Source organism: Nomascus leucogenys, chromosome 7b, assembly GCF_006542625.1.
Source record: "Nomascus leucogenys isolate Asia chromosome 7b, Asia_NLE_v1, whole genome shotgun sequence".
Taxonomy (NCBI): Eukaryota; Metazoa; Chordata; class Mammalia; order Primates; family Hylobatidae; genus Nomascus; species Nomascus leucogenys.
This window is the reverse complement of record NC_044387.1, coordinates 87,448,671-87,471,750: the sequence shown is the minus strand read 5'-3', so window position 1 is coordinate 87,471,750 and position 23,080 is coordinate 87,448,671. Positions and strand designations below refer to the sequence as shown.

At 34.0% G+C, this 23,080-nt stretch overlaps 1 protein-coding gene across 6 annotated transcripts in view; it reads left to right on the top strand.

Moving 5' to 3' along the window:
- SPOCK3 (SPARC (osteonectin), cwcv and kazal like domains proteoglycan 3) overlaps positions 1 to 23,080 on the top strand; it is a 480,219-nt gene that overhangs the window by 166,854 nt on the left and 290,285 nt on the right. For 2 of the 6 annotated variants that reach the window (XM_030816301.1, XM_030816302.1), the window contains exon 3: positions 3,482 to 3,490. The exons of the other annotated variants lie outside the window; for them this stretch is intronic. In XM_030816301.1, coding sequence (XP_030672161.1) covers positions 3,482 to 3,490 — 9 coding nt within the window. The remainder of the gene's footprint in view (positions 1 to 3,481; positions 3,491 to 23,080) is intronic. 6 annotated transcript variants of the gene reach the window in all.

The window sequence follows — 23,080 nt, the reverse complement described above, 5'->3', positions numbered from 1 at the left end:
AAGTGGAAAGTGAATAGTTTCATCTGAAACAGGGAAAAAAATACAATGACAGTTTAATGACACTTCCCCTGGGCTTGGAAGGATAAAAGTGTCGATTGTAGCAAAAATGCTGTGAAATAAACATTATCATTATTCCCATTTAACAGCTGTAAACAGAACAAATCTGAAGTTTCAAGGTAATTTTCCTCAAGCCACAGAGCCCGTCAGTTAGCAGAACCCAGAACCACGTTCAGACTGATCTGATTCCAAAGCCAGATCCTTTTTAGTCTACTTCTTAGGTAAAGGGATGACAGAAATAAGATCTATCTGAACTTCCACTATCAGCATCCTTTTGTTTTAACTTCTCTTGTGTTTGAGCTATTGATCGTTAGTGAGTGGACAGTACGTTAGTCTCACTTTAATAAATGAATTTTATTATATGAAGCTATGATGTAATTAAAATGTGGTTCATTTTGCAATAACAAAACAAGGACTAAAATGAATGTCTTCTGATGAACTATTATAGTTAGGTATATTATTTCCCATAGATTTTCAGAAAACATTAAAATCAATAAGCTAAGTAAAATTTCGCTATTTTATTATCAATTTTATTTTCATGACATTTAAAAAGCTTATTTGTTGAAAAATGGTTGAAACAGATAAAGAACATAACCCCATAAATACATTAGTGAAGAACTGTAAAAGGAAAGTTTCCACCGATAATTTACTTTCTCATAGCCTAGTAGGTCAAATATCTTACTCTGTTCTTCCCATGTCACCATTGTAATCTGGGTAGTTTATCCCAACAATGGATGTTTATTATTAAGTATCCATAACATATCATGTGCTGTGTTTGACATAAATACCTATATCATAATGAGATGTCATTTCTGTTCTGGGAACTTAAACTTAATACAAATATATATTACTTCTACTTTGAGGTGATATGGACTTACCATCTTGCCAAATAAGTTGCCATCTATAGAGGGCCTTATAAAAATGGACTGTATTTCCCCAAGTAAAAATGATGAAGGAAAGTTTTACAGAAACCCAGTATAGCACAGCATGAAAATCCAGTCATTCCTAGAATGTATATTTAGAATGATTCTCTTCTCTTTTGGCTATGACACATCTTCCATCATGACACTAGATTCCTCTTTTCAAAGGATGAATTTCGCCACATGGCTCTCCCTCATTAAAAGAAAAATTACCTCCCGTTGAAAGGAAGGAAGCAGATATTTCAATTTAGTATTGTTTGATTCCAAAGTCACCAAATTCATGACCTCTTAAAAATGATCATGGAAAGAACATTGAAACTGGAGACAGAGGTCCTGGAATAAATTTAACTTTCATTTTTTAACAACCAATATGACCTTTCTGGGCACCTGCCAGAGTTCGGTCCAATTTGATAAGCAATTTAATAGCAAAGGAAAAAAGTCTGTTTGGGCATTTTTTTCTCTCTTTTCATTTTTTCTCTGCTCTATAAAGTCTTTTCCCTTCCAAGATAAGCATCTCAAATTCCTATAGTCATTCCTCAAAGGACATTTGGTTTGTTTTGTTTTGTTTCTAGATTCAACTATCAGACAAGGGAGGAATGAACTGGGGTTATTACTTCCTTTGATCCCAACATTTTGCTTGCCTGCATTAGATGACATTAGAGTTTTTATCCAGATCACTATTAACTGTGTCAAATGGTTTGCTCATATAAGCTTCCAGTCAAGTGAACCCATCACCCTGGATCCCTCTGGACAAAAGTAGAGGGAGGGGAACAAAAACAGATTCTTCAATTAATAAGCCTCCCACTGTTAAACTGAATTTCCAGGGGCTGTTTGTACCTACAAGATGTTTTATTATACAGTGGGTTTCTATGTATGATTGCTCTCATTTTTAATATATTTATAAATCACATTGTCATCTAATTTAACATTTTAATGTGAAACTTAAAGACATTATTTCTTGATGATTATTAATAATCAATGTGTAGTTTATATTTACTTTCATTCTAACTTTCACCAGAGACACCAAGATGTAAATTGAACTCTTAGGAGGGTGGGCACCTCAGATACCTACGCTCCTTTAGTGTGGATCCCTCCCAGACTTCCCGTTTCCTATGACAGGAAATTTAGAACAATTTCAAGACTGAAGGCAGTACTAGTCATCACTATGACATTTTCGGCTACACTCCACATACATAAGGGCTATTGCAAAAGCAGCTGTCAAGACAATGTTTCTGGACTATGCAAGTTCTATCTAGATTTCCATTGACATCAGTGTATTTGCCTTGGGGCTGTGCAGTGACATTGAGTATCAATAGTGGACTTATTCTCAGAGAAGAAAAAATATAAAAGAGAGAAACATACAAAAGAGGAAAATATTGCAGAGAAACTGAACTTAAAAAAAGAAAAAATATGCAATAGTTTCTTACGGTAGAACCAGTGTTATCATGTACATTTCCTGTTTGGAGGTTAACAGAGATTATGATTTCCAGCATATTCAGGCAATGATCAACTATATCATTTTTTCTGTTTCACATTTTCTCATGATATAGCCTACATCTTTTAATAACTTTTAATATATAGTAACAAATTGAGAGACCTAATATTAGATGCTCTTGTACATGTGTATTAGCAACACATATTCTCATAAACCATGAACTTTGAGACCAATTATTATACTGTGCTTATCCTCATAAGTTTCAAACATTGCAAACCAAGGATTATTCTCCATATTTTACACGACCTTGAAAAACACCTGACCTTTCCGCTAAATAGTCACCCAAGTTACTGACATTTCATATCAATAAAAAGTTTATAGTTAGCCTACCCAGGCGATGTACCATTATTTAACATTTGGTGATCTTGGTAGAAAAATGTAACATAACAATTTAGGTTCGAAAGCCCTGAAGCTAAAGAAACTAATTTCTAAGACTTCAGTGTTACAACTGATGTTCAGGAACTATGAACAAAGAAAATTAATAACTTGTATAAGTTTCTATAATCTCCTGTTATCCTTATCTTTCTGTAATTAATATAAATTTTATCAATGGGTTTCACATCATTCATGCAGACTCAATACTCTGCTGAATGCTATAACCTAGTTTGACCACAGCATTTCAAGTAGACAATTATACTAGCAAAAGTCCTAAACTAAGCCTATCCCTGAAAGTAAGTATAAAATGAACCTGAAATGAAAGGTCATACTTAGTTGTCTAAACAAAACGACAATACAGTCCTTCACACAACGGAGCAGTCTGCATGGAGATACCAGGTTGTGTACACTCAGCTATATTGTAGATAGAAGCACTGGGAAAGGAAAGGCCATGTCAGTGGGCTTCATCCAGCCACAGGGACACTTAAGAGTTGAGCAAGTTGAATTCGTTACTCACTGCAGCAAGAGAGAATGCACACGGTGGGGAACTGTGGGGCATCTCAGTAGGAGCAGGTGACAAAGAACCTGACAAAGGATTTGGGCTTGGTTGGAGAAATCTTAGGGAAAGTCTGAGGAAGTAGAGGTTTGCTTTGGGTTGGGTGCTGATAGAATTTTTGTGGCAATTCTATGACTAGCTATCTCAATACATCTTGTCTGTAGGAAGAACAGCCTAGGGCAAACATAAAGCTGTAATTAGTTAAGAAGTACCACTCATTCATTGTGTATTGAGTATTCTTTGGTATTTTGAAGTTTTTACAATGACGTTGTCTGAAATGAATGTTCTTTAAGATTGTTAATATCTGACAGGACAACATTATGGCTTATCTGTGAACCCAAGAATTATAAAATTACATTGGGCCTGACCTGTGAAGTCAGATCAGTTTCTAGTATCACGGTTGGCCTTTCTCTCTCTCTTTCCCTCTCTCTCATACACATTCTCTCTCTTTATTACTCTCTCTCCCCTCCCTCTTCCCTTCCTTCCCTCCCTCTGTCTTACCTCCCTCCCTCTGTCCTCTCTCTGCCCCTTCCTTCCCTTCCCTTCCTGCCTTCCCTCCCTCCCTCCCTCCTCCTCCTTCCTCCTTCCTTCCTCCTTCCTTCCTTCCTTCCTTCCTTCCTTCCTTCCTTCCTTCCTTCCTTCCTTCTTTCCCTCCTTCCTGGAAGAAAAACCTCCAACATGGCACTCTTTTGAGATTTGTGTTACAACTAAGAACTGAACAAAGATCAAGAAGGCTGTAGGTCCCTGCCCCCACAACCTCACCAAGACATGAGAATAAGTAAATCTTATTCTAAATTCATCCAACTTCGTTTTAGTAAACAAGCATAAAACAGTCATATTGCCTGCTCTTATGTGCTTGAATATCTTTCCATAGATATTCCTCATAACTATGAAACTCTGCTCTTAAAGTCCCCAAAGCAGTCACGGACAATATGTAAACAAATTACAATACAACTTTATTTACAAACAGACAATGGCCAGTTTTGGCCTGTCAGCAGTAGTTTATAAAACTCCCATGTAAAGGCAAAACCAACTGATCTTCTGGTCATATTGGGCAACTTCTGTAAAAGATTTGGCTTGAAACCAAACAGATCACACAAGGGGTTTGGGGCTCACCCTTTTTCTATCCAACCGTATGACTAACTTATACTAGGTAATTAACTACCTATCTTGCGCAGATTTCTATGACATGAATGTTGATTCCCCACTAGGGGATTTCAAATGCTAATTAATCAAGTGCTAAGCACCTTTTAAACATAAGTTGCACACATGTGCTTCAAACTCTTCATACCAAAGTATTTCAAGAAAATTACCACTCAGATAATGTATTTGTGAGATTTGGGTTTGTCAGGACAGAGATTCACTTGGGTATCCTAAGTATTGGATATTGAGTGTAAGGATGCATGTGTTGATAAGAGAGATGCATGAAGAATTCATGGGAGGAACAAAACTATACTACAGCTTGACATTAGGAAGGCTGGAATGAAATGCCATTCAGGAGATGAGACAGAAGTTGGCCAGTTCTTTTGGTTTCCTCCTGTATCTTAATAAGACTCAATTCTGCTTTTCCTACTCCTATTACCTTATCCATTCTGTATCTATATATTTTCTCCTTCACAATTTCATATTAGCTGTAGATTTTGCTTAGCCATCCCTTTGACTTTCTCCTACTTTTGGCTCCCTCCTTGCCTCTCTCTTTCCCAAGGTATTTCCACCTGCTGATGTTGCTACTGAATCTTCAGTCATTCACAGAGTTCCCATTTGAATTCTCCAGACAGAGATTTTAATGACAACTTAATCCTGTTGTAAAAGTATTTTTCCATCCTTGGTTTTGCTTTTCCTTTTTGGTGGGGTTGTGGCAGAAATATCTAAATTGTGTGTTAATGTTGTCTTTATTTCATATTAACTACACATGAACATAATATGCATGAGTGAGTGAGTGAATATATGAAAGGAGAGTTGACTCTCTACAATGTTAACAGGAGAGCCACTGACTTTTTTTTTCCTTTTAACATTATTTCATAGTAAAAAAAGAAGACATAAACACTTTATTTACTGAAAGTTTGTTAAATGCCAGAAATTGTGCTTGGTGTATTTATGTGTTCCGTGTAGTAATATCTTCAAAGCCCAGCAAAGGTGATATTATTCACAGCTTTTCAGTTGAATAAATTGAAGCTAAAAGTATATAATTTTTTCAGTGACCTTCACCAGTTAGTTGTTGAGCTAGAACTTTTACCTGTCTGTATTATTTCAAGATTTTCTGCTATGCCATGCTGCCTCAAAAGCTAGCATAAGAGCAAAAACAGGGATTTATCAGGTGAGCTTCAAAGAAGCATTCTTTGAAGAATATAGGATATCATCATCAAGAATATAGGACATCTGTAATTCCAGCTACTTGGGAGGCTGAGGTAGGAGAATCACTTGAACCCGGGAGGAGGAGGTTGCAGTGAGACAAGATCACGCCATTGCACTCCAGCCTGGGCAACAAGAGCAAAACTCCATCTCAAAAAAAAAAAAAAAAAAAAAGAGAATATAGGACAGAATCATCAAGATAAGACAAGAAGTTGGCATAGAAAATGGTAATCTCAAGGTCTCCTTTTGACTTCTGGTGGGTGTGCCTCCTCCCAGCCTCCTTGCAAGAGATAATCTAACATGCCATTTGTTTTTCTATCTCCGGTAGGTAGAGGTAGATAGTATGACTCCCATCAAAATCTGATTTAAAATTGCATGGCAGCTGTTGCTTTTGTCATTCTACTTACTCTTCTAAATCTCACTCTTAACCTAATCCCTCAAGGTGCCCTATAGATTTTTAAACACTCTGTTTAGACGTCACTTCTAGAGCTCTGCTTTCCTAAAATGGCATATGATCTTAAATGACTCTTTCTACTTTCTATTTCCTTTGGGTGGAGATGAGAGGAAGGCTCATTCCCGTTAATAAGAGCACAGTACTGCTCAAGATTGCTATAATTTCTTGTTAGGAATGACTGATTGCATGTTCTCAGGGAATGTTTGCAATATAAAAGGAAAGTTAATCAAAATAACTAATTGTTGGGACAATTGGAAACTTGTTTGCAAGTGGCATTCCTTAGTATCAACTGACCTTCTTATGCCTTCTCACTTCCTCAGCCACTAGTGCAACAGAACATAAGTCAGACAATACTGATGGCAAATTGTCTCTTCACCTGCAAGGTGAACTATCTTAGAGAGTAAGCAGTTGAATATTAGGGACATGGTAGTTCTAAGGCCAAAATCTATGAAAAGTACTCAAGTTTGGAAAATGGTGGGAGTGGAGAACATCTGTTAAAGGCAAATTTGCCATCTATGCATTTTGCAAGAACTCTGCTTGGTAAGAGATTACCTGCTCCCCCCAGATAGCAGATTCTCTCAACTTCCTCATTGTAGGGATTTTAAACTCTACTCACTGCTTTTTCAACTGTCTAAATCCTTTTATCTTTAGAGCGCATATGGCTTCCCACCCTGAAACTGGTAGGCACAGTTTCTGATCTAATTTAATACCCACATTAGAGTATGTTTTAAATATCATATCACCAAGTCCATAAACAACTATGCTAATGTATGAAGTAGCTCAGCACTGCTCAAAACACATTACAGTTGCCAATGCCATAAAATCCCATTTACTTTTGCTTAAAAGTGTTTGATATTGAATTTGCTTTCCCCTGAACTGTAATTAACAACATTCTGAACTGCTTGCGAGGTTCAATTGACTGGCATTATTAATCACACATTCAAAGAGAAGTTGACCATTACATTTGATTTGTTTTCTTTCTTATGTGTTTTTGGCATCTAATCACTGATGAAAACTAAGGAAATGGCCCTTTTCACCATGTTCCATGAACATTTATTTTCTTGGTGTGTTTAATCTATAAAGATTTATCCCATTTCTATTGGCTGCTGACTCTAAATTTCTATAGACATGGAATTAAACCAAGAAATAGTATTTCTTGTCAAGAGGAACAGTTTATTCCAGATAATTAAATCCAGGAATGTTCAAAGAAAACACAGCAAGAAGCGTAAATTAGATTCTATCAAGGGATATAGGTCGTTCCTCATGAATGGATACTGACAAAACAATTTTGTGGGAAGCTTTGAAAAGTCATTAATAGTTTTGAAAGTTTTGAAGACTAGCACATTTAGAAGAGGAAAGAAATAAGGTTTAGTTCTGTGTTTTAAAAATGTACTTCAGATATTCACAGATGTTTCAGTGTTTCGTTTTCTTATATTTGGCAGTATCTTTGAGCCTGCATCTAAGATTTTTGTGCACATACCTTTATAAATGCTAGAGACTTCTTTTTTTTTTATTTGCCCAAATGCCATTTGGAGATGTAAAGAATAAAATGTAAATGTCTAAATAGAAGAAATTTAGAAAAACTGACATCTTCCCAGTGATTGTAGAACTGCTCTCTTATTTATAAAAATTATATAGAACTGTATTGAGTACAAAGCCCCGGAGTCAGACTCTAAGCTCCAGGCACACAACAGGCACATTACCTTTTGCCTAGAGCTGCAATGTAAGAGGACTGTAAGTATTTGCTGAGTAAATCAATAAGCAATAATAATTTAGGTTAGGATTCCTAAATTATTTTCCATAGCAGATTGCTACTTGCACTTGGAAATTAAATAATAAAATTAAACATTAGAAAATTGAAGCATAATAAAATTAACCTCATCTGTAAATTGAGGTAAAGGATGATACCCATATCATAGGGTGATTATGGGTTATTATTATTATTATTATTATTCAATGAAAACTTAATACCTGAACTCTCTCTAGGTATTAAGGACTCATGAAAATATGTTAATGTGTTGATTTTTCCAGAACGCATACATCAACCTTAAAACACTTAGGCTTGCTTTGAATCTGGAAATAAATAAGAAATACATATCTTGCAAAACCAACTCTGATTATGAGTTTGCCTATCTATGTCACCTTAGACAACTTACCTTCTGCTATACTACCTACAGCCATTCCCATTACTTCCCAACACTCCAGGTCCCTCTGCACACACACACACACAGAGTTATGATCTGTGTGATTTTGATATACATAGGGATACACTTACATAATAAATATTATGACCTGATAATACAGAGTTTCTCATCTGATAGTGCCTGTAGTTTCTAGATTTCTCTGTACTTCCTTGCATCTCTGTCTTTTTGTTAGTACTTCTGCATGAAACATCATACATAAGCCACAGCTTTCATGGTATACATTCTGACCCTGATCATGTCAAAATAAGGAAGGTTTAATATTTTGTATTAATATGTAGCTACATTATGTTGCTACCATAACTCTCTCTATAGAATGTAAATTACATGAGAGCAGAGACTATGTATTTTCATCTTCCAGTGGTTATAGGCTACCATGGTATGGCATAAAGGTGTTAAAGGAGTAATTTGTTAAATTAAAGCCACGTTTCCTCTCCCTGTTGCCTCCTTTTTTCTTTTCTTCCTTCTTTCCTTCCATCTTTCTTTCTTCTCTTACATTTATGAATGGACTCACCTGCAAGTAATAAGTGCAATAAATAATGAAATTAAATATATAAAATACATTACAATGGTTACCAATAGTAATATTTTCTTCTATTATATTCAAAACTTAACTTTGGTCCATATTAAGGTGCAAATGAGGAGTACAGAACATCAATAAAACCAATTATTTGTTAAATATTAGTATGGGGCCACATTAGAAAATCATTCTTTTTCTTTTATTCAAAAGAAGGAACAAGGAAGCAGAATTTTATGTCTTAAATGTTTGAAGCAACTTTCTTTTTTCTAACTTAAAACACATGTAATATAGATACTGTCTTTCTGTACACAGGATTATTCTAAAGGGAATGTTGTTCTCTTAAAAATGTTCTGGTAGTTTGAGCTAAGATGCAATTAGATAAGAACATCTTGTGCATTTCCTGGAGTTTCATTTCTACACTTTTCATTTGGGCTATAGCTTTTTTTTCTGTTATGGGTGAGATAACATTAGTGCAAAATAGTAGGCAATGCAGGATTATTTGCCTCTAAAGAATTTTGGGTTGTGCGTGTGTGTGTATGTAGAATGATTATTCTTTGAAAACTTATCTCTCTATATTTAGTGAAAATTATCCTTTTAAAACTGACATTTTCAAATCATAAAATAAATACTGAAGGAATCCCATTATTTTAGATGCATATATTATTTAGAGTCACTTAATATAAAATGAAATGAGAAACCTTCTGGTGCATTTCCTCTGTACAATTTTTTGCTACTTATTTTGATCTCAATTGACATATTTTAATGCAATGTCTAAAATATCAACTCAATTCCATGCATAGTTTTACACATAAGTCTCAGATTGCCAGATATTCATTTTAATCTCATGTGCAGACTTGACTTAATTATGGTAAACGTATATTTATTGGTATGTTTCTAAAAGGATGTAAAAATAGCAAGCTAAGTTATTAAAAGAATATATAAAATTTAAAATGTTTCTAATTTTTACCTTTTGATGGCTGAAATCACATCTTTTTGATTTTCTTGTTATACATTATTGTCTATTATATCAGCTAATGCAAAAAATAATTTCACAGTGGGTCATAAGCCTAATTAATTAATGGACACCTAAGAAAATAAGCAGTTTGTACAGTTTTTTAAAATTGTTTATTTTGTAGATTATTGTTATAAGGGATATTTGTGAACATACAGGGTACAATTTTTACATCGGTTTCCATTGCATAGAGTGTAAGAATTAATTAAAATCTTCTACTGTGTGTAGTTCATTATAATTAGAGATGTAAAATGCAAACTACATAATATTAGCTATGTTATAAAATTTTTCTGTGATTTATTTTTTAATATAACAGACTTTTCTTTTTTTTAGAACAGTTTTAGGTTCCTAGCAATATCAAGCAAGCAGAAGGTACAGAGTTTTCCCACATACTCTGCCTCCAGTACTCAGCTCTCCCATTATCAACATCCCTAACAGAGTGATCACACTTTGTTACAATTGATAAACCTTCTGGACATATCATTAGCCTCCAAAATCTGTAGTTTACATGATGGTTCACAGTTGATATTGTTCATTCTACTGGTTTGGACAAAAGTATAATGCATGTGTCCACCATTATAGTATGGCACTAAATAGTTTCCCTGTTCCCCAAATCCTCTGGGCTCTGCCTCATTCTTCTCCCCACCCAAACCCTGGAAACCATTGATCTTCTCATGCCTCAGTAGTTTTACCTTTTCCAGAATGCTCTACAGTTGGAATAATACAGTATACAGCCTTCATAGATTAACTTCTTTTGCTTAGTAATATGACATTAAAATACATTTCCCTCAGTGTATTTTAACGGGTTGGTGTCTCTTTTCTCGTTAGTGCTTGTTAGATTCATTTTAATGTAAGTTTTTAAATGTGCAAACATATTTATCTTCCATGGCTACATTTGTTGATAGCTGCTTGATGGGCGTAGACTAATGTAAGAGAGAAGAACAGATATATGTCCTAAATCACATACAAAATAGAAGTAAAATATTGACCAGGTGTGGTGGTGTGCACTTGTAGTCCTAGCTACTTTCAAGGCTGAGGTGGGAAGATTTCTTGATCCCAGGAATTCAAGGTTGCAGGGAGCTGTGGTCATACTACTGAATTCCAGCCTGGGCATACAGTAAGACTTCATCTCTAAAATACAAAAAGAAAAAAAGCAAAATATTGTTATTGTGTTTATCTCCCTTTACCATAAGCAAAAATGATTTAAGTGTACTTTTCCCAGCTATCAAATTAACTGAAATATTCACAGCCTTTTGGAGATGTGACATTTTATTATTGGTTGAATTCATAGATTTTTATCAGAAATTGCAAACTTTGAGGCAGCAAGTCTGGGAGACACATCTCTAACTACATTTCTCTATGTCGTAGAGATCGATGTGGCTCAAAGAATGGTCCACAGATTGGTGCTGCTTTGTAACCCGAGTGGGATGGGTACAGAAATTGAGTGTCAGCATTGGAAAAGCTTTCACAGCAACTTGACAGAAAAATTATACATTGATTAATTCTAATAGCAATGAATTTGCCTTTGTATTTTGCATGTCTTTTTTTCATTTCAATTTTTAAGTGGTTAATTTTCCTGTATTTTATAAAAGGTTTGTTCTGTAATCGATTGGAAAAAAAAAATAAAACTGTTTCCTCATGACAAATAGCTTTAGAAGCGCTGCCAAATAGTACAGGCATACACAGCGAAGTTTACTGAATTTGAAATTAAACAAAATGAGTGCACAATAGGGCAAGTTTGGTTAACAATACCTTATTGTATATTTCAAAATAACTAAGAGTGGAATTGGAATGTTCCTAAACCAAAAATGATACATGCTTGAGGTGATGGATATCTCAATTTCCCTGATTTGATCATTACACATTGTAAATTTGTATCAAAACATTATATGTACTCTATAACTATGATGTATCCATGAAAATTTTTTAAAGGAAATGAGTGAGATTTGACCTCTCTTTCTTTGAAAATCCTGACAATAGAAAAAATGGAGTACTGTTTTGTCAAATGAGAAAAAGAGTTTCCAGAGATTTTCCAGCAACTCCTCACCCTCCCTCTGTGGAAGGGAACCTCTAAAATGGCTGCCATGATCCCTACATTCTGGTATTCATGCTTCTGTGCTCAAATTTGGGCTAGTGACTCACTTCTCCAAAAACAGTGCTATAGCAATAGGATGTCATTTTGAAATCAGCTTCAAAAAGACCACATTCTATATTACCCATCCTCTCACGCTCTCTTGGAGTTCCCAAAGTAAGGGAAGCCACGATGTGAATTGCCCTGTGGAGAGGCCCATGTGGCAAGGAACTTGAACTGAGCCAGTAAGAAACTGAAGCCCTCAGTTCAAAACTTAGCAAGGAACAAATCCTGCCCCCAAATACGTGAAGTGTTGGTCAAGACTTCAGAAGAGCAGGCAGCCTTGGTTGACACCTTAGTTTCAGCCACGTGGAAGAGTTGCAGGCAGCAGCGTTCAACTAAACCATGCCCAGATTTCTGATACTCAGAAAGTGTAAGATAAATGTCTGTTGTTCTAAGCTGCTAAATTTTGGCATAATTTATTTTGTAGCTATACATAAGTGACAAATCTTTACTAAAAAAGGGAGTGAGTCATGTACTGCCACTGCAAACTCAAGTGGATTCCTGGGAACTGTTGTTAGCTACTATCTTCCACATAACACTTTACTGATTATTATAATTCTGTTTTGGCTTTCAGGTAAACTAGCTATTTTTTTTCTTTTTTAGAAAGTATGTGGATTATTTGGCAGTATTATTTTAGTGTTTTGAAAAAAGTGAAATCTAAAACTAAATATTGGGACAAACTCAAAGATATACACATTACACCAAATTTTTCAATAGTGCAAAGGGTGTTTTGAAAGTCTTCTGTTTATATAATTTTAAAGAGATAATAAAGGATATAATAGTCACAAAGCAAAGCTTTTAGATAAGAATGAATCATATTTTAGTTCGAAGATTTTAGAAGCCATGAACTATGAATGTGACACTGTTACTACAGATAATAGCAACTGTGCATCAGATTCTCAATTTATGCATGTAGAAACCAAATAACAACAATGAAATAAATTAAAAATAGCATCTTAAAAACAAAAATCAAAACTTAGTGGGAACAAAACAGCTTTTAGTTTGTGTCTAAAAACAGATATGTTCAAAAAAGGTATTCACAGGTATTAATCACAATAAAGGACTCAGAGGGAAAGAATTAAAGTTCAGTTATAAATACATCCTCCCTAATACCTAACCAGTATACAATGTGAAAGAGCTTATTTTAGCTGCTAGAGGGGAAAAAAAGCACAGAAATACATTCTTGACTCAACAATGAAACAATGAATGCACCATTTTTCAGGATAGTACTTTCTTTAAAAGATAACTATAATTTTACTTTCATTTATGATGATCGTTATTTATTTTACACAGTATTTAGCTGAAATTTTGAATAGCACTGCATTTTTGTTGACTCTATATGAAAATATTTAATCAGACTGACATGCATTTAACATTTATATGTTATATAAATTTATTTATTTATATTTGATGATATAAACAGTCTTATAAACTATATTCAACATTTAGCATTATAGATGATTTAAAATTATGAATTATGAACACTAAGATAATGTTATAAATATCATGTAAAATTATGGAAATACTATAAGTATTTTTACATTATTAATATAATACAAATGTAGTAATATTTATTGCACATATGGAAACAAATTTTTACAAAGAATGCAAAATAAATATGGAAATATTGGTATTGTTATTTTGCTTAGGCAGTAAACAATATCTAAAGTTTTGATTTACTAATCTAAGAAGCATTCTAAGATTAGAAGCACATTTTTAGTACTTAGAGGCACTTGACCTTAATTTAGCCTTTGATTTTCATTTTAAATTGAGGATCATGAAATTGCAGAATAGATATTTGCAACCTGTGTCTAAAATTTTTTCTGTATAGTACATCATAAAGCTTTTTATAATCTTATTTTCCTTGGCTTCAGAATATACATCGTGATTTCTTTTTCTAAAAATATGGTAAATTCATCTGTAGATTGTATCCAAAGCTAGATGAGATACTGATGGTCAGAAAAGAAAAATAAAAGTACTTAGAAAATTTAGAGACATTAAGATTTGAGAATAGAATTATGCAAATTCTATTAACGTTCTTAAAATTAATGTTCTTTAAGAACAATAAACATCTTCTCCATCTCAACAAAATATTTTTTGTTTCCTATATGGAAATAGAGAAGTATTCCATTAAATATTGCTTTCTCATTTTTTTAAGCCTTCTTTTGTGGGTGAAGTATAGGATGGTATAAGACAGTGTAGTAAAAGACCAGATACTGAATATTTTAAGCTTTTCAGGCCTTATGGCCTCAGTCATAACTATTGAACTCTGCTGTGGTAAGCACTAAAGCAGTTATAACATGTAAAAGAAGGGGTGTGGCTCATAAAACTTTATTTACAAAAACAACTTGTGGGCCTGGCCCATAGGCCATCATGGCTGCTGACCTGTGGTGTGCTGGAATGGTTTCAAATGCAGGCTTTGGGGATACACTTCTGGGGTTCTAATTTCAAGAGTACTTCTAAATAGTTGTGTAAACTTTAGCAGATCATGTAATCTCTCTTTGCTTCACTTTCCCATCTGTACAATGGGAGTGATGGAATCACTTACCTCTTGAAGATATTGAGAGTAAAGTGTTCAGAACAGTTCCTGGTACAGGGTGACTGAGTAATAAATTCAAGCCACTATTTTTATTAAATGTTTTTACATGTGTTAATGTCTTTATAGTTACAATGAAGATTCTTAATATTTAAAAGTTCTTACCACAATGAGATACCATCTCACACCAGTTAGAATGGCGATCATTAAAAAGTCAGGAAACAACAGATGCTGGAGAGGATGTGGAGAAATAGGAACACTTTTACACTGTTGGTGGGAGTGTAAATTAATTCAACCACTGTGGAAGACAGTGTGGTTATTCCTCAGGGATCTAGAACTAGAAATACAATTTGACCCAGCGATCCCATTACTGGGTATATGTCCAAAGTATTATAAATCATGCTACTATAAAGACACATGCACATGTATGTTTATTGCAGCACTATTCACAATAGCAAAGACTTGGGACCAACCCAGATGTCCATCAGTGATAGACTGGATTAAGAAAATGTGGCACATATACACCATGGAATACTGTGCAGCCATGAAACAAGATGAATTCATGTCCTTTGCAGGGACATGGATGAAGCTGGAAACCATCATTCTCAGCAAACTATCACAAGGACAGAAAACCAAGCATCGTATGTTCTCATTCACAGGTGGGAATTGAACAATGAGAACACATGGACACAGGGTGGGGAACATCACACACTGGGGCCTGTCAGGGGGTGGGGTGCTAGGGGAGGGATAGCATTAGGAGAAACACCTAATATAGATGACAAGTTGATGGGTGTGGCAAACCAACATGGCCCATGTATACCTATGTAACAAACCTGCACGTTGTGCACATGTACCCTAGAACTTGAAGTATAATAAAACAAACAAAAAGTTCTTAATTTATTTATTGAGGCAAAGTATTTCTTTGTGTCTTTCTCTGACATAAATGAATCATAAGTTTTGTGTATTAATTTAAAACTAACCAGTACACATTCTCTATATATTCAGAGGGATTCTAACCTCAATTTTCAGAGACTTTCAGAGACGAATGAGGAATTGTACCAATGGCACTGTCCTTTTGACACAATTTATTTTATTTATGTTTTTAATCTGTGGTAAGTCAGGGAGCATAAAATGCTCTGTAAAAAATAAAGGCTCATCAAAGTGTTATAAATGAATTCTTTCAGGATTCTAGGACACAACATGGAAAAATGAGTGCTACTTAGGTAATAAATGTAACACTTGGGGGCTTGAAGCAGATGTTTTGTCTCATACAGATAATTCCTTTATACCCAGACAAAGCTTTACCTAATCTATTTTGTGATCAAATCATGTATTAAGTATTTCTACACAGGAAAGTTTCCTCTTTTGTGAAATTTATTGGCTTAACTATTATGCTAGCCATTCTTCCCAGAATAAGATGAGATGTGTAAATGAGATCATATATATGCCATAATATATAACATATTTCAGAAAAAAAACAGATTGCCATTGCTATTTTTTAGCTTTAGAACTAGCAATGCCTTATGATTTATCTGAGCTATCATAATAGAGGAAGCAATAAAAGTTAATTATAATAGGAAAATTCTAAAGTTTGGTTTGAGAGAGTTTGGGAGATTATAATCATAGAATACAAAAATCATAGAAAATTTCCCTCCCAACTCCTTAGCATAGAGTTACAAAATCATTATATTATTTATATTTCTGTATAGATATATAAAGATTAACAAAGTATTTGTCAATAAATGGAACAATAGCATATTAAACTTTGCTTTGATTATGGAGATTTGAATGAAAATAAAATGGTTGTAGAAAGGTTAAAAATCAGGGGTCCCCCTGCCATTTATACTTCCCACAACTATGAATATTTGGCTGGTTGACCTACTCCTTGGGAAAAAGTAGGATCTTTCAGTGTGGGACTTCTGGCCCAATCTTTTCTTTCCTGGAGAAGACTAGGGGCCCAAAACACTTTCTGTAATTTTTGTTGTGTTTGTAATTATGTTCTCTTTGGGTGGAATTTGAGACTAGGACCTATTTTTCCACTTACTGGCTTGTGGAAAAAATATTTCAACAGTGGTGGTTGTTGCTTTCAAGCGAGACTTAATAGAAACCAGTGGGTCAAGATTGGGGAGTTAGTCAGGAAAATAAGTTTGGATTCAGAATAACTGATGGGTGGTAGGGGATGAATGAAAAATCCAGAAGGGAAAACAAGCCAGTGGATAAGAAAGAAAAACTCAGAGAAATATAGATGGAATACAGATTAACTCTCATATGCAGAACCAAGTTACTACATGATTCCTCAGGATTTTCTCTAAGATTCTTCTAAAGGGTTACATGACCATTTTCTAAGGCTAAAGCCAACATTTAGCATCAGGTACTCAGTAGGGGAATGACATTGGAAGGATTTACGTGATTAATTACAGCAAAATCCTGTGAACAAGGGATTGTTTGGAGGTTCTGTATCTGTGTGTCTGAAGATGCGTGGTTATGAAAGACACGCTTGACCTGACTCAATATCTTGTATATTTTTTTTCATCTTAACCATTGACTAATTGTATGGCCTGGAGACTTTCCAGCTATTCATTGTTCTGCAACAAACCAGCCCACTACAATCCAACCCAAAATGTAATGACTTACAATCACAGTTTATTATTTTTATCTTATGATATCATGTTCTGACTTTCCTAGCTTGCTGCTTCTCACTTTGAGTCTCTAAAGTGATGGCAGTAAAATGGATGCTGAGTTTTGAGTCAGTTGAAAGTTCAAAATGGTTCTCTCACATGGTTGGCAATTGATTTTGGATGTCATCTGGTAGCCCTGCAGGGGATACAGACAAATGGCTTCTCTATGTGGCTTGGGTTTCTCTTATGGTGGTTGGATGAAAGGTTTCTCATGAACTAGCTCGAGAATGTCCTGAATGCCATTCTGCCACATATTATTAGTCACGCAAGTCATAAAACCGTATGCTATTCAAAGGGAGGAGGATGAAAATCCACCTTTTGTTATGAGTAAGTAGCAGGATGAATATGCAGTGAGGAAAGCCATTGATAAAGGCCATCTTTGGAGATCCTCTATGCCTATACAACAGAAGCTTTGGATTCTTTATCTCTAAATTTAGGAAGAACTAGGTGATACTTCGGATACCTTGGGAAATTAAATTTTTGGGTTCCTATGTCCTATATCAACATGTTTGTAAGTTAGGTTTGCCATGAAGACTTCTCACTAGCAATATTTCAGATTTATTTGTTTTCTCTTCTTGCTCCCCATCATGCTTTGAATAGGTTTCTCTTTACATACTTAGTCCATTGTGAATGCAACTGGCTTTCACATTAGATTCCGAGCTCCTTGAAGTCACAAGCTGTGTACCACTCAATTTTCTTTTTCCTTAGAATCTATTGGAGCACAATAAATATTTACTGGAACAGTTGAAAAAAACAAAGTCATAAGCCTGATATGACACTGGAAGATTAATAAGGTCATAATTTATGTGCATTTGGCATCAGAAGTCAAGGGTCAGCAGGGGTCACAACGGAATTATCAAAAATCTGCTTTCTAACCACCTATTCCATATGTTATAATCTTCCTAAAATGTACCACGTATTTTATTCAAAATTTTTATTTTTACATGATATAATTTAATAAATATATTCATTTGTAGCATCATAATGATTGATAACAATCCCTAGAATGTTTTCCTGGCTATAAAAATAGTGCCATTTTTAACTGCATATTGTGAACTAGAACTATATTAATAGTTTGTATACATTAATATTTACAAAGCTTAACAACATTATTATTAGTCTCAATTTTCAGAAAATAAAATTGAAATTCAGAGTTGAAATATCAGAGTAAATGGTAGATAAAGGTTTCAAGACTAGACTTTTCTAAAAGCTTGGTCTTTTCCCTGATGTTCTATTATTCCTTGCTGTTTGCTTTCTTTGATATTTATTTTTCATTCTAATATATTAATTGAAACTGTTAAGCTAAAATTTGAAAATTTGTTCCAGGACAAATTCATCCTTAGATCTTCATAATTATTCTTTTTAGCATTTTATTAAATTTTTATTTTTCATCCTAATTTAATTGAAATTGGAGCCCATTGTTATGTGAAAGAGATCACTCATTAAACAGTGAGGTATTCATTTTGGCGACAAGAAGAAAAATGACATTTTAAATATTTTAAACAGTGATACATTAATGAAATTCAGTTAATAAGTATTAACATAATAAAATGTAATTCTGAATGCCTTAGAGTCAACAATGTAACATCGATTGGGACTCTGTGAATTAAAAAGAAAAAAGTAAGACAGTACTATTGTAAAAGCCTGTCTCCTTTTTGGGTATAGAATAGCATCGATGCTATTACTTTAAGGGAGAATATTGCTAAGATGTTGATTTTAATAATAAAGTGTCAATAAATATAGTTGGCAGTACTATAGCTGAATCTAATGTTGGTTTGTATGTATTTCAATTGGATGACTCTATACAGAGGTCTTATATGAAGTCCTAGGTAGTTTGACATCAGACTTCAGGTAAGAAAGTGAAATGCTATAGGAATATTATCAGCTAAACTCTTTTCATATAGATTGACCAGAATATTCTATACCTCACCCAGAACTGGACTGTCATATTTGCTTAGAATATGGGCACACTGTAACAAAAATAGTTATCATTGATAATCATCACTTTGACATTCATTTTATATTTGAAGTGTGTCTTCAAAAGCATTATCCTCTGTGTCTCACTTTATAATGATGTGATCTTTTTTCTATGGTGTTAAAATACTTCATAGCAGTTAACATAAATTGCAAAATAGTTGTGAAAAAATACAACAAAATTGTGTTCAGTACACTTCAATAGTGTCTCTGTTTAGTAATATTTCAAAGTATGGTGCTTTGTAAACTTCATTTTTAAACATAGATTTTAGTAAGATTTTATTGCCAAAACAGCTCTTCATAGCCGCTGGGATGACTTAAATGGCTTAATAATGGCTAACATAATGCCTGAGTATTACTCTTTTTATGTTCATCTGTAGGCATTTATGGAGCTTTTGGGCATCAGGATCTCCTATTTCCAATTGATTCTGTATCAAACTCTATGAGGATGCTTAAGCAATCTCTGACCTAGTTCTGTGCCAATCCAAATTATTCCTTCAGACAATGGGAGAGTTTATCAGTACAGATGTAGCTGTGTGGACACAAATGAACCAAACAGTTGACCTTTCCATGTAAGCTTATCCTTCTGACCCACTTCACCTGTACAAAGCCTAGTTGTAACCAGTTTTTGGAACAGGAAACTAGCTTCTCCATACTGGGTGTGGTGTTTATTTACACTGATCACCTTTCTGAACTTATAGTTATATCCTGTATTTATAAGAAAATAGAAATTTAGTCAGATATATTTGTATGTTATTTATTATAGCTAAATATGATAAGTCATATAAAGGCATAGAGCATGGACATATGACAGCATAGTTAAATAAATGACAGTAAGTCGATACCAAAGAATATTATATAGCCATTAAATATTTTGGAGAAAAAAACCCATACAGTTGTAAAATGTTCTTAATAAAATATTACACAAAAATCTACATTCAAAATTGAATGTTTAATATGCTTTCAATATTATAGTTGTGGAGAAAATCTGTTACTAGGAGCAGTACTTTGTTGTAAGATATTTTGATTCATTTGTCTTTATTTACTAACAACTCTACATCAGCTGTCTTAAAATGAGTGAATTTTTCTTCCAGAGGATATTAGGCAATAACTTGTTACACTTCCCTTTTGTCACACCTGGTAGTAGTATCCCCACCAGTAGTATCTCGTGAGTAGAAGCAGAGGATGGTACTAAATAGTGAGCAATGCACACAATAGTTTCCCTACCCCTAACACAACAAAGAATTATCTGGCTCAAAATATCAATAATGCCAAGGCTGAGAAACTATGCTCTACAATACATAGGAGTGTTCAATAAAGTGCACATATATTTTATTTAAAATTAGAGGAAAAGATGCAACATTAAAACCACAAGGAAAAAGACAGTTTAAACAATAAAACACATAAACCCAATTTTTATGTAGACTTTATTTTGTGGAAAACTTGCAGTTATTATTTCTATAAGTACAAGAAGTTGGCAATGGTTTAATATTAAATTCTAATGGTCTCTGTAATTCACTCTGTAAGTTTTTGAACGTGTGTAACAAGAATCCAACTTTGCCTCTTGAAACATTCAGGAGTGGTTTCAGTCGTTTAAACCCAGAATTTCTCCAATTGAGGGCATCTCTTGTAGTTGTTTTCTAAATCCCTGGTTGGCTTGTTTTGGATATAAATTGAAGCCTGAGAACAACCAATATTCACACAAAGGTTTTGAAACAAAAGAAATTGCGCCTGAATGAACACTTATGTGAAAATACTTTTATTTCTCATCCTGGCAAAATTCCTAAGATTTAATGAGGTGAAACTGTTTTTTTTTATATTAAAAAAAAAGTCTAATGATGTCAGAACACAAAATATATGTCTAAAAATGGTTTAGTAGTGGGACTACTTTTCATTTCCATCATATATATGTCTGATCCCCACAGTGGCCAGACTTCGAGATTGCCCTTGACATAACCAAGAGAACCAAGTTCATGTTTTACAATTGTGATTATAGATTTTTATATAGCTGTGGTCCCAAACGAACCAACCCTGACCATATTATTCCAAAGGAAGATCATTAAATGTGGTTGAGGTTAGATTTTAAAATTATATTCTTTTTAAATATACATTCCCCTAATTCCTGCTCATCTATGCAGGTGTTCAGTATTGCAAACACTATGTGTTGTGTGAAACATGCCGCTTTGACATTATGTGACTTCAGTGCTGACAATGTCAGTTCTACACCTTTTCCACCTTCTTGGGCTCTGTGATGTTTATATAAATGGAGTCACTATTACAATAAAAACTTAGCCACATCTTTTTGGGTGTTGCCACTGGTAGCTGTACCATGTCAGAATAGTCTGAGATGACAGCAAAAACATTTTTTCTTCTTGCATTTACTATAGCAATAAATGTAGGTATTTAAAAATTTGCTACATTTGAATTTTTTTTTTTTGAGAGGGTGTTGGATTTGAAAATAGGAGGAGGAGTTTATGGCAGTTTATAAGAAATCAGAAAAACAAAAGATTTGGTGAGCAGTAATGACAGCTTGTCCATGGTGTTGCCCAAAGACACTGACAGACATAAACTTGACCCTTATGAGTAGCTATTAAGATTTAGCAACTCCTTTATTCCAGATGCTGTGCTGGCATTTTACACATTTGATAGTTAATCCCAATATCTCCCCCTCAAATAAGTAGATATTATTTTTCCAACTTTCATCACAGGAATCTGAGGATAGTTGAGGCCATCATCTTTTCTAAAGTGATGCAGCTAATAAGTGGTAGAGCCAGACTTAAAATTCTGGTTTACCTGTCTCCAAATCCATCACTCATGTGTGCACGTCTAGCTTTCTGTTCTGCTTCAGGAGAGACCTAAAACTGTAGCTGCCCAATTCCTCCCCATGCTTGGATCATAGTCATCATCCTCAAATAGTAAGATATATTTATAAAAATAAAAGATATTAAATGAGTATGTTACGTTGCTCAGCTCAAGTTTTGAGACATTTAGTGGAGTAATTTAATTTGAAAGTCTAATTTTCCAAGAATTGTATCATGCTATAATTGTATTTAAAAATATTTTAAAGACAATACATAATCAGTGTTTATTTAATTATCCAGTAGCATTATCCTTTCTTAATCTAATCCTAGATAATTTAGTGGAAAATCTATGTGTATAGATTGCTATAATTTGCCATCCTCTTAATATAACCCTATATGGACATAAATATATCAACTACAGTGATGTCATTTTTTTCTGTTTCATTTTTTTAAAAAATTGAAGTTGGTGGGGTACAATTACAGAAGGTAGTGATTAACTGTTAGTCACATTAAAAAAACTTCTGAAACCTAATTTAAAATTTTCATAAATAAATTAAAGGATTGCATTTATTTCTATGATTGAAGTCAGTGCTACATTTTCTTCCTTATACAGTGGAGACACTAAAAAAGAGGCCAGAAAGAAGATTCAAAAAAGGAAGATAAGTCATTATATAAAAATGATAATTGCACTCATATGTTTATCACAGCACTATTCAGAACAGTAAATATATTAGATTTAATCTAACTGCCCATCAACAGTTGATTGGGTAAAGAAAATGGAATACTATTCAGCCACAAAAAGGGAATGAAATTATGTCTTTTGCCTCAATGTAGGTGGAACTGAAGGCCATTATTTTAAGTGAAACAACTCAGAAAGAGAAAGTCAAATACCTCATGTTCTCACTTATAAGTAGGAGTTAAATAATGTGTACATGTTGACATAGAGTATGAAATAATACACATGAGATACTTGGAAGGGTGGGATGGCGTGAGGGGTGAGAGCTGGGAAATTAGT